The sequence below is a fragment of the Pipistrellus kuhlii genome, unplaced genomic scaffold (assembly GCF_014108245.1).
Source record: "Pipistrellus kuhlii isolate mPipKuh1 unplaced genomic scaffold, mPipKuh1.p scaffold_m20_p_50, whole genome shotgun sequence".
NCBI classification, from domain to species: Eukaryota; Metazoa; Chordata; class Mammalia; order Chiroptera; family Vespertilionidae; genus Pipistrellus; species Pipistrellus kuhlii.
The window spans coordinates 74,429-95,933 of NW_023425552.1; the positions used below are offsets into that span (position 1 = coordinate 74,429).

The 21,505-nt window shown below is 52.6% G+C and overlaps 4 protein-coding genes across 7 annotated transcripts in view; 1 reads left to right on the top strand and 3 right to left on the bottom strand.

Annotated features, from left to right (window-relative positions):
- Positions 1 to 1,936, bottom strand: part of PLIN1 (perilipin 1) — an 18,156-nt gene extending 16,220 nt beyond the window's left edge. For both annotated transcript variants that reach the window (XM_036415525.2, XM_036415527.2), the window contains exon 1: positions 1,816 to 1,936. The gene's annotated coding sequence lies outside the window, so the exon portion shown is untranslated. The remainder of the gene's footprint in view (positions 1 to 1,815) is intronic.
- PEX11A (peroxisomal biogenesis factor 11 alpha) overlaps positions 1 to 5,055 on the bottom strand; it is a 7,760-nt gene extending 2,705 nt beyond the window's left edge. The window contains exons 1-2 of one of the 2 annotated variants that reach the window (XM_036415532.2): positions 4,922 to 5,055; positions 1,816 to 1,931 (exon numbers count right to left, since the gene is read on the bottom strand). In XM_036415532.2, the coding sequence (XP_036271425.1) occupies positions 1,816 to 1,931; positions 4,922 to 4,977 (172 nt within the window). In that variant the 5' untranslated portion in view covers positions 4,978 to 5,055. The remainder of the gene's footprint in view (positions 1 to 1,815; positions 1,932 to 4,921) is intronic. The other variant, XM_036415533.2, reaches the window with a different exon arrangement.
- Positions 4,976 to 21,505, top strand: part of WDR93 (WD repeat domain 93) — a 24,860-nt gene continuing 8,330 nt past the window's right edge. For both annotated transcript variants that reach the window (XM_045573415.1, XM_045573416.1), the window contains exons 1-10: positions 4,976 to 5,327; positions 6,127 to 6,476; positions 7,689 to 7,881; positions 8,834 to 8,898; positions 10,055 to 10,133; positions 13,148 to 13,263; positions 14,271 to 14,355; positions 16,144 to 16,315; positions 17,989 to 18,059; positions 19,263 to 19,349. In XM_045573415.1, the coding sequence (XP_045429371.1) occupies positions 4,976 to 5,327; positions 6,127 to 6,476; positions 7,689 to 7,881; positions 8,834 to 8,898; positions 10,055 to 10,133; positions 13,148 to 13,263; positions 14,271 to 14,355; positions 16,144 to 16,315; positions 17,989 to 18,059; positions 19,263 to 19,349 (1,570 nt within the window). The remainder of the gene's footprint in view (positions 5,328 to 6,126; positions 6,477 to 7,688; positions 7,882 to 8,833; positions 8,899 to 10,054; positions 10,134 to 13,147; positions 13,264 to 14,270; positions 14,356 to 16,143; positions 16,316 to 17,988; positions 18,060 to 19,262; positions 19,350 to 21,505) is intronic.
- The window catches only part of MESP1 (mesoderm posterior bHLH transcription factor 1), a 33,392-nt gene continuing 28,051 nt past the window's right edge, over positions 16,165 to 21,505 (bottom strand). Inside the window, exon 4 of the transcript XR_006740115.1 lies at positions 16,165 to 16,283. The gene's annotated coding sequence lies outside the window, so the exon portion shown is untranslated. The remainder of the gene's footprint in view (positions 16,284 to 21,505) is intronic.

Here is a 21,505-nt window from a genome sequence, read left to right on the forward strand (position 1 = left end):
AGGAGGCAGCTGATGGATGTATCTCTATCATCGATGTTTCTAACTCTCTTCCTCTCTAAAAAGTTAATAAAATATATATATTTTTAAAAAGAAGTACTTTCCTTAAAGAACTGTATCTTAGACTCAGCAAATGCTCCGAAGTAGCTTCCCCCAGGAAACTTAGAATCTCCGAAGAATGTTCAGTATCATCTTATCAAAGGGAACGCAGGACACAGAACTCAACGGATAATCCCGGGTTCCATTCCGCCTCTTGCACTAATGACTGAGTGACCTTGGGCAAGTCATTTCTGGACCTCAGAGACGGGTGACCTGCCAAGGGCCTCTGAGCCCCAACACCCTGAAGAACCTGAGAACGTCCATCTTGCTCTCCCGAACCACCCCGAAAAGCTCACCCTGCCCTTCCCTTCCCTCTTGAACGACGTTCAGTCTTCTCTTGTCAAACCAGTTTTCTCGCTGATCCTCCAACACAACTGTTTGCTCTTAAGAGTCTGAGTCCTCCCTGGAGTTAACCACCTCCAAGACGCTCTCCTTCCTCCTCTTGCTAGCCACGCCCCCAGCCCACTGCCTCAGGCCGCCTTCCCCGAACTCCCCCACCGCCTCTGGCACCAAATCTAATAGCATTATCACACCACGTGCTCTCCGTGCTCCCACAGAGCTGGGGGGCCCTGCCTCCGGGAGGTCGGCTCTCACAAATAATTGCACAACAGCTGATTTCCACATTTCCTCTGGGTCCCTGCTCACCTGCCGCGGCCACTCCTGGCTCTCCCCAGAAGGCCAGGCGTCGGCCACAGGGCTGTTACCTGAAAGACAGGTTCCCCACTACGCCTTACTGGCCGAGTGAGCTAAGTGAGCGTGAGACACCTGACTTCACTGTTTGCCTTTGACGTGAAACCATGCCAAAGTTGGTCTGAGAGAATGTATCCGCCCCTGGCTGGTTTGGCTCAGTGGTTTGGCTCAGTGGACAGAGCGTCGGCCTGTGGACTGGAGGGTCCCAGGTTCGATTCTGGTCAAGGACACATGCCCAGGTTGTGGGCTCGGTCCTCAGGAGGCGGCGGGAAGGAGGCAGCCAATCGATGATTCTCTCTCATCATCGATGTTTCTCTCTTTCTCTCTCCCTCTCCCTTCCTCTCTGAAATCAATATATGTATGTATATAAAACGACTCTGTCCATTTCCTCCAGCAATCCCTCAAGAGAAGAGGCGAGAGGCAGGGGGTCCAGGATGCAGCTATTCTGTTCTTCCAGAGAATACAAGGGGCTCTAGGAGGCCAAGCTCATGTCCAAACATGTGGTGATTCTAAGAACCAAAGGTGAATCAGCCCTAGCTGGTTTGGCTCAGTGGATAGGCCTGTGGACTGATGGGTTCTGGGTTCGAGTCCGGTCAAGAGCACATGCCTGGGTTGTGGGCTCCATCCCCCTCACCAGCAGGGGGTGTGCAGGAGGCAGGTTCTCTCTTATCACTGATGTGTGTCTCTTTCTCTCACTCTCTCTCTCTCTTCCTCTCTTAAATCAATAAAAATATATTTGAAAAATGAATAAATACAGGTGAGCTAACACAGTGTGCGCCCCACGGGTTGTGGCTGACCGGGAAGATGTGGAGGAGCACCAACTGGGAGCACTGCACGTGTCTGTGAATGGTTCAAGGAGCAAAACGGTCCCCTTGTGGGGCCTTGTCATTCCGTGAGGGCGGACCGACTGGCTGGCTTCATCAGCCAGCCTGACGAGAAAGGAACGTTCTAGAAAGTGTTTTGGGGATTACGGAGCCCGAGGGTCCACACCAGGGCCCGCCGGCCCTTGAGAACAAACAGGGTACTTACATTTGCGGCCAGTGCTCACACTAGACTCCAGTTTCTTGAGCTTCATTACCACCTTCTCTTTGTCAGCTTTGGGCTCTAACAAATACCTAAGCAACATGCATGTGTACTGAGTGGCTCTGAAACGGAGAAATAAAAAACGAAAATGAAAAAATGAGGCGGAGGATTGACAAACCAAATAAAACCGGATCCATGAAGTAAGGGAGGAGGAACAGGCAAGGCTTCCAAGACCATTTCCCATGCAAGCGGCTCTCCCCAGAGCAGGATTCTGCAACAGGCACTGCACGGGGCCAAAGGGGAGAATGCAATGATGGAAATGCGACTCAAAGGTGATCAGGAGATCTCGCAATGATGCAGAGAGCAGCCTGGCCGAGGGCCTTCTGTTGGCACAGTGTCAATCGCACAGAAACCTCCCCTGTGCTAAGTCTGCAAAGACCCTACGGTCTTTATTTTCTCAAGTTCACTGCATATTTCTAAAGTGAACTTTTTGCCACAGAGTTAACCAAGCACTTATGTGGCAGGAGTGGCTCGAACTAGAAGCCAATAAAAAGTCTAGCTGAAACCGGTTTGGCTCAGTGGATAGAGCACATGTGTCAAACACAAGGCCCGCGGGCCAAATCTGTCCCGCCAGGCCTTGCAATGTGGCCCGCACCGCGCTGTCATCACTGCACTCCACTGCGTTTCCATCACAATGACAGTTTATGACTGTTCAGTAAACCATTCGGCCCGCGATTTAGGCTGGATTTTAGATTTTGGCCCCTTCCCTGATTGAGTTCGACACCCCTAGGATAGAGCATCGGCCTACAGACTGAGAGGTCCCAGGTTTGATTCCGGACAAGGGCATGGACCTTGGTTGTGGGCACATCCCCATTAGGGGGTGTGCAAGAGGCAGCTGATCAATGATTCTCTCTCACCGATGTTTCTGGCTCTCTTTCCTTCTCTCTTCCTCTCTGTATATTTAAAAAAAAAAAAAGTCTACAGTGTGACCATCGTTTGATGTTTTTTATGATTAGCATATACACACCCATGCATAACTAAGTGTAGATATGTCTTTCCAAACTAATTCGTATTGTATAGAAAATACAGCCAGACCCGTTTAAAAATACCAAATGTTCAATGAAGTGATGATTGCCATGCCTGCAAATAACAATGCCTTACTCACAGAAATAAAGCAAATGAGCCATTTTATGCCCCATAGTGGAACATCTGAATGCACGTGGCAGTCTATTTATGAAGTAGGTGCCTGTTTCCCCGCTGTCCTGCAACTGTATTTGCGTTCCTTTGTGCTGTAAATATTACTCTACCTCTGGTCTAATAATTAAAGCTATGTGAGACAAATTAACCAGAGAAAATAATCTAACTTAATTGCATGTGTTTCCATGGGAACTCCACGTACATGAACGGTTCAGACACAGAAAGGGAAACTGAGGTAAGGATGAGGAAAGGCGCCTTGGGGCTCAAGGGAAGGAGGTGATTCAAAGGACAGTAAGATGCACGGACGTGCAATAATTAGAAGTTTGCTCTGCCCTACAGGTATGTCATAAAAGTTACTTCCGGTGACAACTCTTATTATGGACAAGGCCCCTAATTTAAATTCTTCTAGGTAGTTAAGGGGGTGGGGCAGACATTTTTCTTGAGCCTGAGGGGGGGTCTCGGTTGCCTTTAGCTCAAAATAATCCACGTATCACAGAGGAACATCTTGGGGTGACTCATTCTGAACCCCTACACTCTCAAATTACAATGTCACACGTTGCCTTAGCCAGTTTGGCTCAGTGGATAGTGTCTGCCGGTGGACTGAAGGGTCTCGGATTTGATACTGGTCAGGGCACATGCCTGGGTTTTGGGCTTGATCCCCAGTAGGGGGTGTGCAGCAGGCAGCTGATCAATGATTCTCTCATTATTGATGTCTTTCCCTCTCCTTTCCTCTCTGGAATCAATAAAAATATATTTAAAAAATAAAAATAAAATGTAGCACGTTTTCCAAAGTGATGAAATCTCTCTCTCTCTCACACACACACACGCCCCTTAGTATGCTTTATGGTTAGAGGGCTCAAGCTGTTCACATTCTCAGATTTGGTCAAATAACAGGAATGCGTCCAAAAACAAGGCATTTTTTTATGAATGCCAGTTTGTTCTTAGAAGCTGGAGTTAACCAAGAGGATTGGGAAATGAATCTGAGAGATTTCAGGCCTTGCTGAGTAAGTACATCCTAAGCAATTATTTCATTAGCCGGCCTCACGGATGACCCTCTGGGGGTACAGTCTCAGCCCGACCCACCCTGGAAAATAAGTCTCCTTACGGGGGCCATGCTCACTGGCCTGTTTGTGTCACTACTTTACACCCGAAAGACGAAAAGCTGTTCAATCAAACTGCAACCGTAATAGTTTGTGTGTGTGTGTGTGTGTGTTTTTTAAATAAATATGCAGCCCCAACCGGTGTGGCTCAGTGGATAGAGCATCGGCCTGCGGACTGAAGGGTCCCAGGTACAATTCCGGTCAAAGGCATGTGCATTGGTTGCGAGCACATCCCCAGTGGGGGGCGTGCAAGAGGCAGCTGATCGATGATTCTCTCTCATCGATGTTTCTCTCTATCCCTTTCTCTTCCTCTGTAAAAAATCAATAAAAATATATTTTTTAAAAAATAAAACAAATAAATAAGTAAATAAAATAAAAGCATCAGAGCTCATTGGTACGGAAACCACGGCGAGCGCCTCCGAGGGGCGGGGGCGGCGCGTTCGGGGGGGCGGGGGGGAGCCCCCCCCCCCCCCCGTTCCCACCCGGAAGGTGGAGAAGGTAACAACCCACGTTCCCGTCTCTCCATGTGCCTTTGTGCGCGGTGTGAGGCCCCCCCCAAGGGCTCGGATCCTTGGACACAAAAGTCACCCCAAAGTTTCTTTAAAAAATCAGTGCTCGGAGAACCGTGTCCCCGGGCTGGGAGAAGGGGGCGCGCCGCCCGCCCAGCGTGACAGGCGCGGGTTCGCGGCCCGCCCCGCCGGGTTCGGGGTGACAGGCCAGACCCCAGCGCCCCCAGAGCCGGCGGCCTGACCCCCTTCCCGGGGTGCGGGTCCGAGAGGAGGCAAGGGGGGCGGAGGCGGCGGCACCTGCCTCACCTGAAGAGCCGGTCGCGGCCCTGGGTCTGGTTGGTGAAGCGGGTGAAGGCTTCCATGGCGCCTGCCGCCGGCCACACGGAGCCCGGCCGGGCCGCGAGTCCTCGGGGCGCCGCGGGTCCCCCGGGAGGCCGGCCTCGGACGCCGGAGGGGCAGTCTCTCTCCGCCAGCGGGGCCGGCGGGCGGCGCCAAGTGCGACTTTCTCGGACTTCCGGTCTGGACCGGAAGTTGTGGTTGCCAAGGCGACGCCCAAGCCGCCGGCCAGGTGAGCGGAAACGCCCGCTTCCGCTCTGCCAGGCAAGCGCTTCCCACGCGCTCTGGGGCTCCGTTCACACCCCGATCGCCTCGAGGGGCTCCGAGGGGCCCGTCTCCTGGTCTCGGGCAATTCCCGGGCCCCCAGGAACCCCAGGTAGGACCCGAATGAAGGTTCCCCTGAGCTTCCGCTAAACATTCCCTGACCTGATCTGTGCCTCGGGGTCCCCGGAGCAGCATCAATCAGCTCCAGCTCTGCCGGAGCTCAGGGTGCGAGCAGAGATCAGCTGATCGGAGGAGTGTATTCCTAGCAGGAGGGCCGGGCCCAGTGGGAGAATTTTCTGTTAGGATTCCTGAATGAAGAGTGCTACTGGAGGAAATCCTAAAATGGTTACCACGAACGAAGTGGGGGCAAAACTAGATGACAATGAAATTGCACCCATGGACGGTCCCCCTGTGGGGCTTGAAGACACGGAAACCCATCCATAACTTAGCAATTTTTAATTTTTTTTTTAAAAAAATATATATTTTATTGATTTTCCACAGAGAGAAAGGGAGAGGGATAGAGAGCTAGAAACATCAATGAGAGAGAAACATCGATCAGCTGCCTCCTGCACACCCCTACGGGAATGTGCCCGCAACCAATATGCCCTTGACCGGAATCGAACCCGGGACCCTTCAGTCTGCAGGCCAACGCTCTATCCGCTGTCGGACTACATATATTTTGATTGATTTCAGAGGGGAAGGAAGAGAGAGAGAGAGAGACATATCAAGGATGAGAGAGAATCATGGATCGGCTGCCTCCTGCACGCCCCCTACTGGGGATCGAGCCCACAACCCGGGCACGTGCGCTTGCCGGGACCCTTCAGTCCGCAGGCCGATGCTCTATCCACTGAGCCACACCGGCGAGGTCTGAACATCCCTCTTTTCTCTGACGTCTTTCTTCCCGTCCTCAGTCAGCACCTCGGTGTCCGAGCCGCTCCCAGCGCCGCCTCCTCCCGCGATGTCGTCCCCGGAGGGAAGCCGCGCCCAGAAGATGAAGCTGCCTCTGTTCACGCAGAAGGGGCAGCAGGAGGTGCCCACGCCTTCGGAGAAGGACTGGTCCAAGGACGACCAGGAGGGCTACGTCTTCCGGGACCCGCTGCAGGCGCTGGCCGCCCTGCCTCAGCCGTACCGGATGATCAACAAGCTGGTGAACCTGCTGTTCGACCGCGCGTGGGAGATCATCGAGGAGAGGGACCTGCGGAGGGAGATGGAGCACAGCCGGATCCGGCCCACCGTCTACCCTCCGGTTTCAGAAAGCAAGGTACGGGGTGGGGAAACGCTGCCGAAACCGGTGTGGCTCAGTGGATAGAGCATCAGCCTGCGGACTGAAAGGTCCCGGGTTCGATTCCGGTCCAGGGCATGTACCTTAGTTGCAGGCACATCCCCAGTAGGGGGCGTGCAAGAGGCAGCTGATCAATGACTCTCTCTCATTGATGTTTCTATCTCCCTCTCTGTAAAAAAAATCAATAAAATATATTAATAAATAAATAAATAAAAGGTATGGGGAAGCTGCTCGGTTTGATTCCCGGTCGGGGCACCTGCCGGGGTTCATGGGCTTGATCAAGAGAGGCAGGAGGTAGCTGGTCCCTGATTCTCTCTCATCATTGATGTTTCTCTCTCTCTCTCTCTCTCTCTTACTCTCTCTCTCTCCCTCTCTATATCCTATATAATAAAGAGCTAATGTGCTAATTAGATGGAACAGCAGAAGGACCACCCGAACCACCTCCAGGACAAAGCCAGGGCTGCGAGGGCCTACCCTTTGCATAAATTTCGTGCACTGGGCCTCTAGTAAATAATAAAGAACACCTCATCCCGGAAAGATTTCCTACCAGGAACCTTCGTTCAATAAGACAGCTGCACTTTTTTTTTAAAGATTCTACTGGCCGGTTTGGGCCTGTAGACTCAAGGGTCCCAGGTTCGATTCCGGTCAGAGAGGCATGTACCTTGGTTGCGGGCACATCCCCTAAAAGTGGAGTGCTATGAACTTCCTTTTATTTTCCTTTATTTATTTATTTATTATTATTTTTTTTTGTTAATCATCACCCGAAGATTATTTTTTCTATTGATTTTTAGGGAGAGTGGAAGAGGGAAGGAAAGACAGAGAGAAACATCCATGTGAGAGAAACACATCGATTGGTTGCCTCCTGCCCTGGCCCTGACTAGGGCCCAGGCTGGGGAGGATCCTGTAACCAAGATACGTGCCCTTGACCGGAATCGGACCCTTTGGTCTGCAGGCCGATGCTCTATCCACTGAGCCACACCGGCCAGGGCAGCTATGACTTCTTGCTATGTGAGCAAAATATGGACAGGAGCCCTGTGTTTGGGGATGATATTCCATTTAGGAAGGGCCTAGATCCCTCTTTGAAATGTCAACGTAGGTTGCTTGCAGAAAGTGACAGCTGAAAAAAATCATCCTTTTTCTTTTCTTTTCTTTTCCTTTTTCTTTCTTTCTCTTTGTTCTTTGTTTTCTCAGCTCAGCAAAAGGCCACGATGCTTAGCGGTTTCCCAAGACTATGTGTTTGTTGCGGCAGCCAAGGGCTTCTCCATCTACAATCTGCTAGACGCCAGGCAGATCTACGTTTATGAGAAATTCAAGGTTGAGGTCATGTCCATCTGGGCCACGGACTTGGGGAACGAAACGCTTATGGCTCCTGTGGATGAAACGGGTACTTGTCCTTCATCTTCCTTTTTATTTTATTTTATACATTTTATTGATTTTTTACATAGAGAGGGGAGAGGGATAGAGAGCTAGAAACATCGATGAGAGAGAAACATCGACCAGCTGCCTCCTGCACACCTCCTACTGGGGATGTGCCCCCAACCAAGGTACATGCCCTTGACCGGAATCAAACCTGGACCTTTTAGTCCGCAGACCGACGCTCTACCACTGAGCCACACCGGTTTCGGCCTTCATCTCCCTTTAGCCTCATTCATGTGCACCTGTGGACCCAGCATGTCAAACTCAAAGGCTAACACGGGCCTGATAAACAAGGTTTAAGTGTATGTGGCCGCAAAAAAAAAAAAACCAAAAAAACCAAAAGCTTCCATTTTCATAAAAACAGAAGTTTATTTCAAAAAGTAGAGTATTAAAAAATAATAACAATAATAATAACAGACCCTGGCTGGTTTGGTTCAGTGGATAAAGCGTTGGCCTGTGGACTGAAGGGTCCCGGGTTCGATCCTGGCCAAGGGCACCTGCCTGGACTGTGGGCTCGATCACTGATGTTTCTCTCTCTCCCTCTTCTTTCCTCTCCGTAAAAAATAAATAAAATATATATTTAAAAAATATATATATATATATATATTCAAAACAAAACAAAACACACCCACAGGGCACGGGTGGATAGTCACGTGAGGCAGAATGGCATGAGGACTAACACAGCGGACAGGAGTCAAGGAGAGGGGGCCGGAGGGCGCATGGGAGGCCCTAGGGGAGGAGGACGGGGCCGGCCGGGGTGGGCAGGCGCCGGTGGCGGAAGGCGGGGAGACCCAGGCCCTCGCAGGGGTGGAGGGAGGGAGGAGGCCCCAGCGTGCGCGAGCTGCGGATGCCAATCTTAGGAAGTTCGAGAGAAAGTTACAGGTTTCTTCTGCCTGACATACCCCGTTTTCCCCTTCCAGGTGTCGTTAGGCTGTTTTATCTTTGCAAGGAGGGTCTTTTCTTCATCAAAACCATCAACGAGGTGGTAAGTTCCCATTCTGGGCCTCACACGGTAGCAAATCAAGTTCACTTTGAAGATGGGGGTGGGGGGGAGGACGGGGCCCTGGCCGAGGAGCTCAGTGGGTTAGAGCCGCGGTCGGCAAACTGAGGATCGTGAGCCACGTGCGGCTCTTTGGCCCCTTGAGCGTGGCTCTTCCACAGAATACCCCGGCCTGGGCGAGTCTGTGTTGAGGAAGTGGCGTTAGAAGAAGTTTAAGTTTCAAACAATGTGCCTCTCCGAAGAAATGTCAATCACTCTACTGTTTTTTGTTTTTAAAAAATATATATTTTATTGATTTTTTTACAGAGAGGAAGGGAGAGGGATAGAGAGCTAGAAACATCGATGAGAGAAACACTGATCAGCTGCCTCCTGCATGCCCCCTACTGGGGATGTGCCCGCAACCAAGGTACATGCCCTCCTTGACCGGAATCGAACCTGGGACCTTTCAGTCTGCAGGCCGATGCTCTATCCAATGAGCCAAACCGGTTTTGGCTCAATCATTGTACTGTTGATATTTGGCTCTGTGGACGAATGTGTTTGCGACCACTGGGTTAGAGCATCGGGCGATACACCAAGGTTGAGGGTGCGATTCCCGATCAGGGCACATACAAGGATCAACCAAATAAATAAGTGGAACAAAAGCGGTGTTGGGCTCTCCTTTCCTCTCTCTCTCTCTTTCTCTCTCTCAAATAAAAAAAAAATCAATCAATAAAAATTTTAGAATTGTATTAAGGCCTAGCCGGGTTGCTCAGTGGTTAGAGCACCGGCCTGTAGAATGAAGGGTCACAGGTTTGATTCCAGTCAAGGCCTCACATCTCGGTTGCCGGCTCCGTCCCTGGCTTCGGCGGTGGCATGTGCCACGGACAGACTGGGAAACGTATCTGAGATATAAAGTTGAGCCGATCGCTCATCAGTCGCATTCCTAAGCTTTGACCCGAGAGAAATGAAAACACGTGTCCGCAGAAAGGGCCCTGGCTTCGGAGGGTTTCTGTGGACGCGGGTAGGGACATGCCAGGCCCCCATAGGTGTCCTCTCTGTCGGTGGGCTGCTGGCTCTAGCAGCCTCTCTCTCTCTCTCTCTCTCTCTCTCTCTCTCTCTCTCTCTCTCTCTCTCTCTCTCTCTCTCTCTCTCTCCGTTTCAGGATGACACCAGCAAGCAGACCATCTGTGCCAAGATGAACATCTCTTCCGGAGGGGACTTTGCAGCCTTCCTCCTACAAGGCAAGGCTCACCGGGGCCAGAAAGGAAGTCCGGATGTGCAGTCTCTTCTAGAAAATCTCCTTTCCCCTCGAGGAATTTTTTAAAAATATTTTATTGATTTTTTTTACAGAGAAGAAAGGAGAGGGATAGAGAGTTAGAAACATTAATGAAAGAAAAACATCGATCGGCTGCCTCTTGCACACCCCCCACTGGGGATGTGCCCGCAACCAGAGTACATGCCCTTGACTGGAATCGAACCCGGGACTTTTCAGTCCGCAGGCCGATGCTCTATCCACTGAGCCAAACTGGTTTCAGCTGCTTTTCCTTTTTTTAAAAATATTTTTTTAATTGATTTCAGAGAGGAAGGGAGAGGGAGGGAAAATAGAAGAGAATCATTAACCGGCTGCCTCCTGCATGCTCCCTACTAAGGACTGAGGCCAAAACCTGGCCGTGTGCCCTTAACTGGATTTGAACCTGGGACCCTTCAGTCTGCGGGCCTAAGCTCTATCCACTGAGCAGCCAAACCAGCTAGGGCTATAATACTACTTTTCCCCCCGAATTTAATAAATCTTTTATAATACTATTTTTTAAATATATTTTTTTACTGATTTCAGAGAGGAAAGGAGAGGGAAAGAGAGAGATAGAAACATCAATGATGAGAGAGAATCATTGATTGGCTGCCTCCTGCACGCCCCCCCCAGCCTGCAACTTGGGCGTGTGCCCTGATCAGGAATCGAACCATGACCTCCTGGTTCATAGGTAGATGCCCAGCCACTGAGCCACACCGGCCAGGCAGCATAAATACTATTAAGTACATATTTCACCCCAATCTCACCAGTTTTCCCACTAACCTAATGTTTTTGCTCTGAGGTTCAAGCAGGATACCACATTGCATCTAGTGTCCTGCCTCCTTGGTCCACTCCTGACTGACCAGTGTCTTGGTCTTTCTTGTTTTTTCGTGACCTTGACATTTCTGAGGAGGAGCAGTGAGCGGTTTTGTGCAACGTCCCTGAATTTCACGGTTTGAAATGTTTCTCGTTGGTTCCACTGGGGTTAAGGATTTGGGGGAAGACAGGCAGAGGTGAAGGGCCTTTTTTTCACTGCATGGAACCAGGGCGTGTGTGACAGCCACTTGACTCTCTGCCACCCACGTTAACCTTGACATTTAGTTCAAGTGGCATCTGCCGGGCCCTTCCCCTGCCCTCCCCCCACCCTCCTCTGAGCCACTGTGCTGCCCTGTCCAAGCTCTGTTAGAAGCCAGTTACCGCCGGGACCGGTGTGGCTCAGTGGATAGAGCGTTGGCCTGCGGACCGAAAGGTCCCGGGTTCGATTCCGGTCAAGGGCATGTACCTTGGTTGCGGGCACATCCCCAGTTGGGGTGTGCAGGAGGCAGCTGGTCGGTGTTTCTCTCTCATTGATGTTTCTAACTTCCTGTTCCTCTCAATTCCTGTGTAAAATCAATTAAAAAAAAAAAAAGAAGCCAGTTACCAAGTCCAGACCACACTGAAGGGATCGGCGGCCTCTGGCATGCCCCCTGCTGGGGATCGAGCCCACAACCTTGGCATGTGCCTTGACCAGAATCGAACCGCGACCTCCTGGTTCATGGGTTGATGCTCAACCGTTGAGCCACACCGGCCGGGCTGGGCAGGGCTGGGTCTCTCCCATGCCAAGTGCTTGAGGAAGACGTGTATTTATAACAGTTTGTGCATTTAAGGAGACTCTGATTCTGCAACAGTTTCCTAGGGAGGCCCCAGCTGGATGGCTTAAAGCAACAGATCATTATTTTCTCCCAGGACTGGAGGCCAGGATGCTGAAGTCAAGGTGACCAGATGATCACTTTTTAAAAAAATATATATATTTTATTGATTTTTTTTACAGAGAGGAAGGGAGAGGGATAAAGAGTTAGAAACGTCGATGAGAGAATCATCCATCAGCTGCCTCTTGCACACCCGCTACTGGGGATGTGCCCGCAACCAAGGTACATGCCCTTGACCGGAATCGAACCCGGGACCTTTCAGACCCAGACCGACGCTCCATCCATTGAGCCACACTGGTTTTGGCCACTTTTTTTTTTTTTTTTTTTTTTAAATATAATCCTCACCTGAGGATATCTCTCCATTTACTTATTTACTTATTTTTAAATATATATATATATATATATATATATATATATATATATATATATATATATATTATTGATATTTTACAGAGTGGGAGAGAGAAGGATAGAGAGCTAGAAACATCGATAAGAGAGAATCATTGATCAGCTGCCTCCTGCACACACCCTACTGGGGATATGCCCGCAACCAAGGTACATGCCCTTGACCGGAATCGAACCCGGGACCCTTCAGTCCCCAAGCCGACGCTCTATCCACTGAGCCAAACCGGTCCCGGCAGAAGGATTCTCTTAAGGCGACGGTCCCAGTTCTAGCCCCTCCTCGGCCTAGCCCTGTCCGTTGCTGATTCCATATGAACCACATCCCCCCAACGCCCCCGTCCCCAGAGAGGAATCGCTGAGACCCAATGTCACTGGAGTTTACCATTTGCAAGCCGGGACACCTGGGGATGGGGCCCAGCAGAGTCCGGCTAGAAACTCCTATGGCTCCGAACCCTAGCCGGTGTGCCCAGTGGTTAGAGCGCCAGCCTGTGGGCGGGAAGGGTCGGGGTTTGGCTCCGGTCAAGGGCACGTGCCCGGGTTGTGGGCTCGATCCCCAGTGTGGGGCGTGCAGGAGGCAGCCGGGCCACGATTCTCTCTCCTCATCGATGTTTCTCTCTCCCTCGCCCTCTCCTCTCTGAAACCGATCCATCAACCCACAGAGGAAACTGCTGGGGCCGTGCAGGGGCCGTGCAGGCGCGGTGGCTCCTGGGGAGCAGCCCGGCTCCCCGGGGCCTGGAGGACCCCGCTGTTTGGGGGTGTCTGCCGGGCTCCGGGCCAGGGGTTCCGAGGGGACAGGCCGTCCTCGGGGGACGCGCGGCGCCTGCCTGGTGTCGCTCAACCAGCGGCCTCCCCGTGGGGGGGGGCTTTCCCAACGCAGGGGCCGGAGACACGTGGCTGGACGTGTACAAGTTGCCCAAGGAGGCCTGGCTCAAGGAGGTGGAACACCCCCAGCTGGCCACGAACCCCAAGAAGAAACCCAAACAGCCCCAAACGGTAGGGAGCCCGCTTGGAACCGCCGCGTCTCCCCCTCCCCCGGCCCCACGTCCAACCGGCGTGACCCTCCATGGGGGCGGGAAGGGGGGCCAGGCACCCTGGCCGTGTCTCCCAAACCCATCCGCTCTGGTTAAAACCGGACTCAAGCCGAAACCGGTGTGGCTCAGTGGATAGAGCGTCGGCCTGCGGACTGAAAGGTCCCGGGTTCGATTCCGGTCAAGGGCATGTGCCTTGGTTGCGGGCACATCCCCGGTAAAGGGCGTGCAGGAGGCAGCTGATGGATGTTTCTCTCTCATCGATGTTTCTAGCTTTCTCCATATCTCTCTCTCCATCTCTCTCTCTCTCTCTTTATTAAATGTATTTTATTGATTTTTTTTTTTTTTTTACGGAGAGGAAGGTCCATGCCCTTGACCGGAATCGAACCTGGGACCTTTCAGTCCGCAGGCCGATGCTCTATCCACTGAGCCACACCGGTTTCGGCTCCCCAGCATTCCTCTGGGGGGCTTTTCCTCTGTCTCCCAGGCAACTAACTCACTCCTCTTCCCTTCGGAGCCGATGTAACCCCTTCATACCTCACATTCCCCTCGATTTCCTGGCCTCTGGTATAAACAGCTTGTTCTCAGTATACAGAAATGGCAGGTATTTTTTAAAAAAATGTATTTGTATTGATTTCCGAGAGGAAAGGAGAGGGAGAGAGAGAGAGACATCCATGATGAGAGAGAATCATGGATCGGCTGCCTCCTGCACGCCCCCTACTGGGGGTCGAGCCCGCAGCCCCGGTCATGACTGGGAATGGAACCGTGACCTCCTGGTTCACAGGTTGACACTCAACCACTGAGCCACACCGGCCGGGCATGGTTGTTTAAATCTTCCACTTGGCTATGTGCTCTCTATTGTCCTACCTCATTTTCTTCCTTTTTCCTCTCTGCCTGCCATCTTGGAATTATTCCGTGTGGGTTTTTTTTTCTCCCTTGTGGTCTTATTAGCTGTGCCTTTCCTTATTGTAGGATGTGAGCGTCTGTTACCTGGGAGATATTAAGTTGAGTCTTCCAGTCCACATCATGAAGATCAAGCCACCCAAACCAATCACCGGTCAGTTTGATCAACTAACCCAAACCGATCACTGGTCAGTCTGATTCAACTAACCCAAACCGATCACCGGTCAGTCTGATCAACTAACCCAAACCGATCACCGGTCACTCTGATTCAACTAACCCAAACCAATCACCGGTCAGTCTGATTCAACCAAACCAAACCGATCACCGGTCAATCTGATTAACTAACCCAAACCGATCACCGGTCAGTCTGATTCAACCAAACCAAACCAATCACTGGTCAGTCTGACTCAACTAACCCAAACCAATCACCAGTCAGTCTAATTCAACTAACCCAAACCGATCACCCACCGGTCAGTCTGATTCAACTAACCCAAACCGATCACCGGTCAGTCTGATTCAACTAACACTCTCCTTTGACTGTTGATACCACTTTATTTATTTATTTATTTATTTTATTGATTTTGTACAGAGAGGAAGGGAGAGAGATAGAGAGTTAGAAACATCGATGAGAGAGAGTCATCAATCAGCTGCCTCTTGCACACCCCCTACTGGGGATATGCCTGCAACCTAGGTATATGCACTTGACCAGAATCGAACCCGGGACCTTTCAGTCCACAGGCCGATGCTCTAGCCACTGAGCCACACCGGCCAAACCACCTAGGGCTGGAGTGCATTCATTGCTACACCCCGTGTTAGTTCACTCATCAGCACAATCAGCTGTAGGTTCTGCCCATGGGAGCGAGGCGATGTATAAGGAAACCAGAGAGGGCATCCAGGGATGGAATAGGCCACATAGTTTATCAACGAGGAGCTGCCGTGGAGTGCCACGCAGCAGACTGGTAACACTGGCTGCCAGGGGAAGGGCATCCGGCCAGCCTGGCACCTGCCAGGCAACGTGAGGGCCCCGGGCACGTGCCAAGGAGCGAAGCTCCGAAAGCTGGGGGTGCGAACCCAGCAACAAAACCGCCCAGTTCTCCCGAGGATTTAGGGACAGGCGACAGGAAGGAAATGGGAGGGGAAGTGATGGAGAGAGTGACTGACGGGAGGAGAAGGCCTTGAAGAGGAAGGAAGTTGAAGGAAACTAAACAGAGGAGCCGAGACGGTGTGGCTCAGTGGATAGAGCGTCGGCCTGTGGACTGAAAGGTCCCAGGTCTGATTCCAGTCGAGGGCATGTGCCAGTGGGGAGTGTGCAGGAGGCAGATGATCGATGTTTCTCTCTCATCGATGTTTCTAACTCTCTATCCCTCTCGCTTCCTCTCTGTAAAAAAAGTATAAAACAGCCGAAACCGGTTTGGCTCAGTGGATAGAGCCTCGGCCTGCGGACTGAAAGATCCCAGGTTCAATTCCGGTCAGGGGCGTGTACCTCGGTTGCGGGCACATCCCCAGTAGGGGGTGTGCAGGAGGCAGCTGATCGATGTTTCTCTCCCTCATCGATGTTTCTAGCTTTCTATCCCTCTCTCTTCCTTTCTGTAAAAACTCAATAAAATATATATATTAAAAAAAAAAAGCATAAGATAAAAAAAAATAAACAAACAGAGGAAGAGACAGGACTGGCCGCTGAGCTGGTGGGGCAGCGACAGTGCCCTCGGGTGGGTGTCTGGTGACATGGGGACAGCCTCGGGGCCTCCTCTGCAGAGTGAGGACCCGCGGTGGGAGGGAGACGCGGTGGCCCGAGCTGGCTGAGCACCTGGGGTAGCAGAGAGGCCGGGAGAGAGCCTGGGCTCGGGGGATGGAGGGCTGCAGGCGAGGCGGGGTTTCTGAGGAGGCGGGACTCCGCAGGGAGCCGGGCGGTCTGAGCGCCTCTGGAATGCCCCCCGCCCAGGCTCCCTGGTCAAAAGCCCCCTGGAAGTGTTTGCCAAGCTGGAGGGCTGCTACGGCCTGGGCTCGGGCCAGAACCACATCATCAAGGACAGCCAGTGGGAGCAGCAGACCGCCATCTTCAACGACACGTACCGGAAGTACCTGGATGGGGAGTGGGAGGAGGAGCCGCTCAGGTGAGCCCGCCCCCTGCGCCCCGGCCCCGCCCCCTGCGCCCCGGCCCCGCCCCCAGGGCTTCTCCCCGAGGACTGACTCCACCCGGGGTCTGAAAGCTTCCGGTTCCGGGCACCTTTCCGATCTGAGAACTCCAGCAGATCTTTTGAGAAGTCATATATATATTTTTTAATATATACACACACACACACACACACACACACACACACACACACACACACATATATATATATATATATATATATATATACACACACACTGAGTAGCCAGATGATTATGATCTCTGAACGCATAATAATCTGGCCACTCAGTGTGTGTGTGTATATGCATATATATGCATATATCTATATCTATATCTATCTACACACACACACAACACACACACACACACACACACACACACACACACGAGGACACACACACACGAGGCCTGGTGCATGAATTTATGCATGGGTGGGGTCCAGCCAGCCTAGCCAGGGGCAGGGGACATGGGTGGTTGGCCGGCCTGCCTGCTGGTGGAACTCCTGGTCGAGGGGACAATTTACATATTAGCCTTTTTTTTTTAATTGATTTTTTTTTAAAGAGAGGAAGAGAGAGGGATAGAGTTAGAAACATCAATGAGAGAGAATCATCCATCAGCTGCCTCTTGCACACCCCTTACTGGGGATGTGCCCACAACCAAGGCACATGCCCTTGACCAGAATCGAACCCAGGACCTTTCAGTCCACGGGCCGATGCTCTATCCACTGAGCCAAACTGGTCTCGGCTAGCCTTTTTATTCTATAGGATATACACTGAGTGGCCAGACTATTATGCATTCAGAGATCATCATCATCTGACCACTCACTGTATATTTTTATTGATTTCAGAGAGAGAGGGAGCGGGAGAGATAGAAACATCAATGATGAGAGAGAATCATTCATTGTTCGGCTGCCTCCTGCGTGCCCCCTACTGGGGATTGAACCCGAAACCTGGGCCATGTGCCCTGACCGGGAATCGAACCCTGACCTCCTGGTTCAGAGGTTACTGTCCCTCATGAGACTGTTTACACCACAGAGAGCCACAGCCCTATACATCAGGCATTGGGCTTTTGTTAAAAAAAACAAACAGTCGGGACTGGTTTGGCTCAGTGGATAGAGCGTCGATCTGTGGATTGAAAGGTCCTGGGTTCGATTCCGGTCAAGGGCATGTACCTTGGATGCGGGCACATCCCCGGTAGGAGGTGTGCAGGAGGCAGCTGATGGATGTTTCTCTCTCATCGACGTTTCTAGCTCTCTATCCCTCTCTGTAAAAAATCAATAAAATATATTAAAAAACAAAAAACAGCCAATGTTTCTGCACAGCACTGATTGTCTCGCCCCCAGGCAGAGAGAGCCTTTGTGCACACGGCCCAAGCCTGGTCCTGAGGGGTCTTTGGGGTCAGACAGAGCGCTGCCCAGGCCTGGGAGAGGCTCCCGCAGCTCTCCCCCCTCCCCCTCCCCACCGACTTCCATGTTCTGCACCCACCAGGACCTGCACCCACAATGCCTCGGGGCTCTGGACCCCATTTCCCGTCCTGGTACCGAGACTGCCAGCCTTGCTCCTTGCCAAGGAGTCTGCCATGGCTCTGATGAGTCAGTCTCCCTCTCTCTCTCTCTCTCTCTCTCTCTCTCTCTCTCTCTCTCTCTCTCTCCAGTATGGCCACCTTCCACTTCCTCCTTCCTAGCTGCCTCACTGTGATGCCAACAGAGGCGAAGAGCCCCCCGGGTAAGTGGCCACGAGGGAGTGGCTGTCCTGGGCACGTGGCCAGGCACCTGGGGGCAATGCCCCCGCACCCCCCGGGTCCCCACAGCGCACCCTGCGAGGGGGGAGGGGACCGGGACTGGGCTGCGGCCCGGAGGCCCTGAGGATGGGGCTGGCACCGTCCTCCGGGTGTGGCCCGCCTCAGGGGAGGGTGCCAGGCTGTTCCGGGCAGGAACTCACTTCGTTCGGGATGTGATTTAAAAACTGACGGCCAGCCCAGCCCAGCCCAGCCCAGCCCGTGTGGCTCAGTGGTTGAGCGTCGACCTAGGAGCCAGGAGGTCAGGGTTGGATTCCCGGTCAGGGCACATGCCCGGGTTGTGGGCTGGATCCCCAGTGTGGGGCCTGCAGGAGGCAGCTGATCTGTGATTCTCTGACATCATTGATGTTTCTCTCTCCCTCTCTGAAATCAATAAGAATATATTTTTAGAAATATAAGTAAAACGCTGACAGCCGGATGGACACGAATGACCTTGAAGCCGTGAAAGCAGCCGAGGGAGCTGCGGCTACTGCCCCTCCCAGGACAGTGAGCGGGTCCAGGGGCAGCCCTCCTCCTGGGTGCCCAGCCCCTGCTCTCCGGGGCGATCACCCTTGTGGTGGGTGCTGCCCATGGGGACAAACCACTTTTTAAAAAATATATATTTTATTGATTTTTTTTTACAGAGGAAGGGAGAGGAATAGAGAGCTAGAAAAATCGACCAGCTGCCTCCTGCACACCCCGCCACCGGGGATGTGCCCGCAACCAAGGTACATGAATCGAACCTGGGACCCTTCAGTCTGCAGACCAACGCTCTATCCACTGAGCCACACCGGTTTCGGCTCAAACCACTTTTTAAAAGTATTTTTTTATTGACTTCAGAGAGGAAGGGAGAGGAAGAGAGAGAGAGAGAGAGAAACATCCACATGAGAGAACCACTGGTTGGCTGCCTCCTGCACGCCCCCCACTGGGAATGGAGCCTGCAACCCAGGCTTGTGCCCTGACCGGGAATCGAACCTGTGACCTCCTGGTTCCTAGGTCGACGCTCAACCACTGAGCCACGCCAGCCTGGCGGAACAAACTATTTTTTTTTTAAATTTCAAACCGACTTCCTCTTGGGCAAAGGCCATCAGCCCTGACCAAAGGCCCCCACCCCCGCTCCTTACTGACTCCCCCTCCTCCTCTCTTCCCAGGGCTGGCCAGTGTCCTTGGCGTCCAGTGGACGGGGCGGCACAACTTCTTCCTCTACTCCCTCAACCGCACCCTCAAGGACAAAGTTGGTACTTGGCTGCCCACGCTCGGGGCCCTGGGGACGTGTCCGGCTCCAGCCTCGCTGAGAGCACGGGGCTGGCACACAGTGTGGCTTCAGGGACCAGAGTTGTGCGGGCGGGCGGGCGGGCGTGTGGGCGCTGGGCGGTGGTGTGCCCTGAGGCTCTGTCTGGGAACTATCCTGCTTCTTTAAAATATATATATATATAGCCAAGACCGGTTTGGCTCAATGGATAGAGCGTCGGCTTGGGGACTGAAGGGTCCCAGGTTCGATTCCTGTCAAGGGCATGTACCTTGGTTGCGGGCACATCCCCAGTAGGGGGTGTGCAAGAGGCAGCTGATTGATGACTCTCTCTCATCGACGTTTCTAACTCTGTATCTCTCTCCCTTCCTCTCTGTACAAAATCAATAAAATATATAAAAATAAATAAATAAAATATATATTTTTTATTGATGTCAGAGAGGAAGGGAGGGGAGAGAGAGAGACAGAAACATCAGTGATGAGAGAGAATCGTGGACCGGCTGCCTCCTGCACACCCCCCACTGAGGATCGAGCCCACACTGAGGCTTGTGCCCTTGACCGGGAATCGAATCATGACCTCCAGGTTCATAGGTCAATGCTCAACCACTGAGCCACGCCGGCCGGGCATGCCCCGTTTCTTTTCTTAAAATATATATTTTATTGATTTTTTTTACAGAGAGGAAGGGAGAGAGATAGAATTAGAAACAACGTTGAGAGAGAAACATCGGCCAGCTGCCTCCTGCACACCCCCCACTGGGGATGGACCCGCAACCAAGGTCCATGCCCTTGACCGGAATCGAACCTGGGACCCTTCAGTCCGCAGGCTGACGCTCTATCCACTGAGCCACACTGGTTCCAGCTGTCCCGCTTCTTAAAGACAACAGGTCAACAGGGACAAGGTCCAGTGAGGTCCCCAGGGCCCCTGGGCAGCGAAGGTCAGAAGAAGGTGGCCTTGACCTCAGAGGGCCAGAGCCAGTCCCAGGCCCAAGCGCCTGCGAACTGGGCAGCTTGAGACCAGTCACCTGCCTCCCCAATTCCCTCCTAACTCCTCCCCCCCGACTTCTCATCCGAACACAGAGCTGGTTCACGACCGTCCTGCCTGCTGCCCCCATGGGGTGACTAGCAAAGCCCAGAGTTTCCGTATGTGAAGCTCTTTGGCAGTGACAGGCCCTTAGGAAGTGCACTTGATTTTTCAAGTTCATGGGCACCAGTTACAAGAGTAAGTTCACTCTGTGGTATTTCCTTTCCTTTTCTTTTTTTTTTTTTTAAATACATTTTAGTGATTTTTTACAGAGAGGAAGGGAGAGGGATAGAGAGTTAGAAACATCGACGAGAGAGAAACATCGATCAGCTGCCTCCTGCACACCCCCCACCGGGGATGTGCCCGCAACCAAGGTACATGCCCTTGACCGGAATCGAACCCGGGACCCTTCAGTCTGCAGGCCGATGCTCTATCCACTGAGCCACACCGGTTTTGGCTATTTTATTGATTTTTTACAGAGAGGAAGGGAGAGGGATAGAGAGTTAGAAACATCGATGAGAGAGAAACATCGATCAACTGCCTCCTGTACACCCCTCACTGGGGATGTGCCTGCAACCAAGGCATATGTCCTTAACCAGAATCGAACCCGGGACCCTTCAGTCCGCAGGCCGACGTTCTATCCACTAAGCCAAACCAGTTTGGGCTACAGTTTAAGTTTTAAAAATGTGGCTCTCAAAAGCAATTTCAGTCGTTCGTCCTGTTGAAATCTGGCTCCGTGGGTTTGCCGACCGCCGGCCTGGGTGCCCGTGGGAAAAAAAATCAGCCACTTCTGTGCCTCCGTCTCCTCATCTGTAAAATGGGCGCAGGCAGGACCCACCTCCTAAGGCCCTGTGGGAGGGCATTCAGTGGGGCGATGAGAGTGAAAATGCCTCCCACGGTGGCTGCCATCGGACCCTGACCCGCAGCCTCCCAGACGGGGCGGCGCGCTCTGTCGCCCTGAGCCAAGAGCCCGCGCTGCACGGACGGACGGACGGACGGACGGAGGGACGGACGGACGGAGGGAGGGATGGGAACCCGCGGTCCGGTCTCCGGTGGTGCAGGTGGAGGGGGTGGCGGGTGGGAGGCCTGGGGGGAGGGGGGGGCGGCCCGGTGAGCGTGTCCTG